This window comes from Triticum dicoccoides, chromosome 7A (assembly GCF_002162155.2).
Source record: "Triticum dicoccoides isolate Atlit2015 ecotype Zavitan chromosome 7A, WEW_v2.0, whole genome shotgun sequence".
NCBI classification, from domain to species: domain Eukaryota; kingdom Viridiplantae; phylum Streptophyta; class Magnoliopsida; order Poales; family Poaceae; genus Triticum; species Triticum dicoccoides.
This window is the reverse complement of record NC_041392.1, coordinates 746,194,556-746,200,544: the sequence shown is the minus strand read 5'-3', so window position 1 is coordinate 746,200,544 and position 5,989 is coordinate 746,194,556. Positions and strand designations below refer to the sequence as shown.

Genomic DNA, 5,989 nt, shown 5'->3' with positions numbered 1-5,989 from the left:
CGATGTTTATAGCTACGGGATGGTGTTGCTGGAAATAATATCTGGAAGGAGGAACTCATGTGCATCATGTCCTAGTGGTGGCAATGTTGATGTTTATTTCCCTGTGTATGCCTCACATAAGCTTCTCAAAGGAGACATCAAGGGTTTGGTAGATCACAAGCTAGATGGCGACATCAAATTGGATGAGGTTGAACTGGCTTGCAAGGTTGCATGTTGGTGCATCCAGGATGATGAGCTTGATCGGCCAACAATGGGACAGGTAGTTCAATTTCTCGAAGGCCTGGTTGAGATCACAATGCCCCCGGTACCAAGATTGCTCCAAGCTATGGCCGGAAGCGCACATCAAAAATGCTCCTAATCTTTTTGTGTTAGGGAAACTAGTTGTGTTGCGATGTTATAATATATGTCTATCTTTAAGGCCAAATTTGTAATTGCTATACAATTGTAATTATTATGAGCTATGGTCGGAAGCGCACATAAAAAATGCTCCTAATCTTTTTGTATCAGGGGAACTAGTTGTGTTGCGATGTTATAATATATGACTATCTTTAAGGCTAAATTTGTAATTGTTATACAATTGTAATGATTATGATTGAAGAAACAATTATTTTTGCATAAATTTGTAACTGATGGAAATCTGCCCTAGAGGCAATAAAAATGTTATTATGTCATTTCCATGTTCATTATTAAGTTTATATTTCTGTTGTACAAGTGTGTTGGTTCTTGAATATGAGATTCAATGGAAAACCTGAATACATTTGTGGAAATGTAAACACCAATTCATCCCTCATCATGCCTCTAAGACAATCTCATGTATTGATGATGATCTTGTTTTCCTAATCATGAGCATTGTGAGTATCCTATCAATATATGAGAACATTGTTGTCATGCTAACAACGGAGTTGGATAGACCCAACTTATGAATTATTGAAAGATGTCTTCGTTGTTATGTTATAGGTATTTCATATAGCTTGTTCATGGTTGCATAGTTCCTTAGCCCATGAGAATATTGTATATCAACATACCAAATGGTTACTTTGGGGTTACCGATTGTCACTTTTGTAACTGGACTTAAATAGAAGTAACTTACAGGTATACCGGAAATGTGTATCTGGATATCAATAGTAGGTTTGCACCTCTCATGATAGAGAGATACTCTCTGGGACCACTCGGTGTTAGGGTGTCATTATCGTCTGGCCAGACACGTGTGATTATGATCACGGGATACGGAACATGAATACGAGTAAAGAGAACAAAACTAGTAACGAGGATAACCGCTATAGTGATCAAGGAGTTTATCACGGGGATATCGATTAGCTCACCTCGAGGTTTGTAAACGTACCGCGAAGCGAAGGGAATGGTATTCATAAAAAATGGTTAACTCGAGAACTTTGTGAATATGCGGGAGTTAATAAGGGTGTCCAGATCCCGCTGTTAACTATTGTCCAGAAGGTGTTCCGAGACATGTCCACTTATTTCCAAACTTGTACGGTCACACGCTTAACGGTTTCTAGTCCTGATTATTGGAGAAATGAGAAATGAGTTAAAAGAGCACCGAAAGAGTTACGTATAGTTCTGTAAGTGTTTCAGATGGTTGCGGAAGGAGATTGGATTTTCTACTCTCGGGTGTACTACACCCGAGTTAGCAAAATTTTGAAAAAAGTTTATCAAGCAAAATCCAAAAAATCTGAAATTTTGCTACATCAAAGTTTATCGTATGTTTGAAATTCTTGCCAAGTTTCATCAAAAAATAACATCCGAGGAGCTCTCACGAAAAAAACAAAATCACTGCTGAAAGTTTTGTGCACTGTTTGAGTAGTGATTTTGTTATTTTTTGTGAGAGCTCCTCATATGCTATTTTTAGATGAAATTTTGCAAGAACCTCACACATCTGATAATGTTGCAGGTCCCAAAATTTTATATTTTTTGGACAATGTTTGATCACATTTTTTCAATTTTTTTGCTAACTCGGGTGTACTACACCCAAGAGTAGCCACTACTTTCCGGGTTCTAGCTATTATGGAAAGGTATAACATGATTTCGGAAAGTTCGGGTCTAAATATGGAATGTTTTCGGTGGTCTCGGAATGGGTACCGTAGACATCCAAATAATTCAGGATTTTATTTGTGATAGAAAATTGTGAAGCGCCGTTATGAGATGACAACTCCTAGTGGTCCCCATAGGGCCCACAAGAGGCACCATAGGGCATGGCAGGCCTCTAGGACGATTCCTACTAGGAGGGAATCCTTACCTCCTTCCATAGTGGAAGGAGAGAATTTCCTCCTCCTGGGTTCTCCCTCTCCTTACCTATAGGGTCAAGGAGAAGCACAAACCTTGCATTTCCACTTTTGTAATCTCTTTTCAATCTTTTTCTTACTTTGCTCTAGATGCAAAGTGTCTAGGGTTGTAAGCATATGATATACAACCATTTATTCATTTAATTGAAAAAGGCACAGTGAGAGACTCTCTCACTAATTAAGGTTAACAAAGGTGACCCTAGCGGTGCCCCAACTATCCTATTGTTGGTTGATGAAAACTGGCTAGCAACATATACTAATCTAAGAAACTAAAGGGTGTAGAGTTTAACTTTTTACATAATTTTGATTTTTTTTACTGTACATGGGTGATTAGAATTTACCACAACTTGACAGCTGTTTTCCTACAGTTTTTGTGGGGATCGTTGTGGGTAGGTTTTGCACGCTGATAACACTCACACATGTGGTGGGAGTGACATCCGCTCACACGCCTTATAACACACAGACTGTGTCATGTGACCGCATGCATGCATATGGGAATTTTTTTTTTGATTTTCAGTTTCTCAAATGTTTTATCTCTTAAATGAAAATTTTGATTGAAGATCCGTTTTCACCATTAAATCCATCATGACGAGATCTCCGAAACTAGATCTCATATCAATATGTTTCGACGACTTTTTTGCGGGGTTAAAAGTTATCATGTCTATTGCACATGAATTGCCATGGTGTTTACACTGAAGTTGCCATGATATGTTAGCTATTTTCTTCTACATTTAAAAGTAAATTTTTACATATTATAAAACAAAGAATTAAGAAACTAGACTTGCCATGAACCATAAACTAAAATTGCCATGATACATGCACTTAAAATTGCCATGGTTCGTATAAAAATAATTTTCATGGTCAAAGTACTGGAATTGCCATGGTCAAAACACTAAAATTGCCATGCTCTATAAACTAAAATTGCCACATGGCAACTTTAGTGTAAACACTATGACAACTACGGTGTAAACATCAAGGCAACTTTTGAGCAAAAAATCGTCAAAACATATTAACATGGGATCTAGTTTTGAAGATCTCGTCGAGACAGATAATGGTGAAATTGGAATTTTTTTTAATTAGGAGATAAAATATTTTTAAGCCGAAAACCAAAAAGATTCCCGCTGATGTCATATGTTTTGACGTGGTAAAATGAATGGTAATGAAGGCTTTTAAACCATGTTGCTTCATTGCCACACGTGTGGGCGTTAACTATTGCATAGGTTTTCGGGGTGTGTCCTACTTATTTTGACCGGTCCGCTGCGATCTTTTGGGCCGCTTAATATGATGACTCTTCAAGAAGCCCTCATCTCCTCCCTGTGTATCTCTCGAGCAAGCGATTGCATCAGCGGCGCAGCGCTGCAGATAAAGCAGCCATGGTCGAGCCACGCGTGTGGTGCCCTGAGCCTTTCCTCGCCGTCCATCTCACTGGATCCCGCCGTGGGTATCCTCACCGTAGCCTGCCCTTGCTGGATCCGATGGGGGAGGAGAGCAGGCGGAGGACCACCACGACCGGACCAGATCCAAGCCCTGTCAGGTGAGGTATCCACGGGAGCAAGTCAGCAAGGTGGCCACCAACGATTTAGTGCATGTATACAAATTTTCTATATGCAATTATTGTTATCCAGGAGCAGCAAGATGCGCATCCAAACTTTGTATGTGCGTCAAAGCATCCAAATTCTTGTGCTAGTTAGCCATGTTCACTAACGACATCTTTCTTCTTCATGATGTATAAACTGACTTGCAGTAGCTCCTACAGAGGCATGTGTTTTGCTTCTGATAACAATGCTTTTGTTGTAGCGTGTATCAGATCAAAAAAAATGTTGGGTAATCTGTTATTCAGTTAGGAGGGTACTTTATAATGCCTTGCGACAAATATGTGAGACTGGCAGTAGCTCATTTATGAAATGGAGATCCTGACAAAATATGTGGCATACTCGCGATCATCGAAGCTACCGGCCGACGCTGGCAAGGTGGTTGAAGCTCTTGCTATGTGGTACGAATATCTGCATATGTATGTGTGTGCGTTGCCTCCTCCTCCTCCTTTCCTCAGTTGATCCTACCAAAGGATATGCTACCAAGCACCGATACGGCAGAAATCTCTGTATCGCCGTTCAGTACGCCGCCGATACTCCGATACGCCAGATACGGCTTAAATACGGGTATCGCAGAAGTATCCCCTTTTTGATTTAAAAAGAAAAGAAAAAAATGACGGTACGGCTGCGAAACGCGCGGGACACGGCGAGGCGACAGAGCGCAGCGAGCGAGCCGGCGAGCCCAATAGCCCACGACGAGTCGGCGACTAAACCTAACCTCTCTCGCACCTTCTGTCGACCACACCACACCAGAAGGGTCCGACTGAGGACCGCCGCCGCCGCCGCCAGTGACTCGCCGCCGCTACTGCCTGGAGTGGCTCGCTGCCGCCACCCCAACTGTCTGGACTCTGCCTAGTCTTCTGCTCTTCTCCGCCGCCGCCTCTAGGTAAATATTTTCCCCGATCCCCGATGTTGTACCGATGTATGGTTGATCCATTGATGTATGCTTGGGGCTTGGCTGCTGCTGGCTTGACGTACGGTTTATGTAGCTAGTAATAGTACTTTCATAGTCATAGGTGTACAGAATAATAGACTAATAGTTAGATTTGTTCCTCTTTGCTAATGTTGGTTGGATAAAACTGCTTGCTAAGGATGCTGCTTGTTCGATAAAATTGCTTGTTGATGTTGCTAGCTTGCTGCTTGTTGATGTTTGTGGGGTAAAATTACTTGCTGATGTTGCTGCTGCCTCCTATTGCCAGGAAAGAAGATACAAGTATACACCATGTCATCTGCGGGGAGTAGCATGGCAGCAAGCCAATCTTCAGTCGGTGGTACTGCGAGCAACAGCATTGAGGTTGATGGTGCAGGGGAAGAGGTTGAGAATGGTGTTGTCAATCCGAAATACCCATTCTGGAAGCATGCTACAAAACTAGAAAGAGATCCATCAGGTCAAGGAGGCAACACACGTTTCCGTTGCCAGTTCTGTATGCATGATTTCCCAGGCAGCTATACAAGAATATATAAGAGCGCATCTTCTTAAGATACTAAATGCAGGCATAAACTCTTGTACCAAGATAACACCACCTCTCTTCGAGGAACTTCACAAGGAAGATAAGGCAACTGCTCTATTTATTTCACATGGTAAAACTAGGAACACACTTCCTCTACCACCCTTTGAGGAATCTGGTTCATTGGCATCATCAAGGAAAAGGAAGGCAACAGGAAAGCAATCTGGGATTTCAGAAAGTTTTCATGCAGAGGTTCGACAACAAGCTGATGCTCTCATTGCAAGAATGTTCATCACCGGAGGTATGCAACTTTGCATTACAATGTCAATTATTGTTGTCTTTTTTTAAGCATAGTTGTTTACTAGTTATTTTGTCTATAGGGGTTCCCTTCAATCTAGCAAGAAATCCTTACTATCGGGAGTCCTACAATTTTATCGCAAATAATGAAATGGGTGGCTATGTGCCTCCTGGATATAACGCATTGAGGACAACCTGTCTTGCAGAAGAGAAGAAACATGTTGGGAGGATGCTAGAGCCCCTCAAGTCCACGTGGCCGCTCAAAGGAGTGACTATTTTTGCGGGGCTGGTCTCTTAATCATGCGGTGCAAGTTCGTAGAGACAAAGCGCTTCTCACTACTCAGATTGAGGCTTT

General features: G+C 41.7%; 1 protein-coding gene across 1 annotated transcript in view; it reads left to right on the top strand.

The window, feature by feature from the left end:
• LOC119334191 (G-type lectin S-receptor-like serine/threonine-protein kinase At2g19130) overlaps nucleotides 1-727 on the top strand; it is a 2,627-nt gene extending 1,900 nt beyond the window's left edge. The window contains exons 2-3 of the mRNA XM_037606796.1: nucleotides 13-259; nucleotides 713-727. Of these exons, the coding sequence (XP_037462693.1) occupies nucleotides 13-259; nucleotides 713-727 (262 nt within the window). The remainder of the gene's footprint in view (nucleotides 1-12; nucleotides 260-712) is intronic.
• The last annotated feature ends 5,262 nt before the right edge of the window (nucleotides 728-5,989 follow it).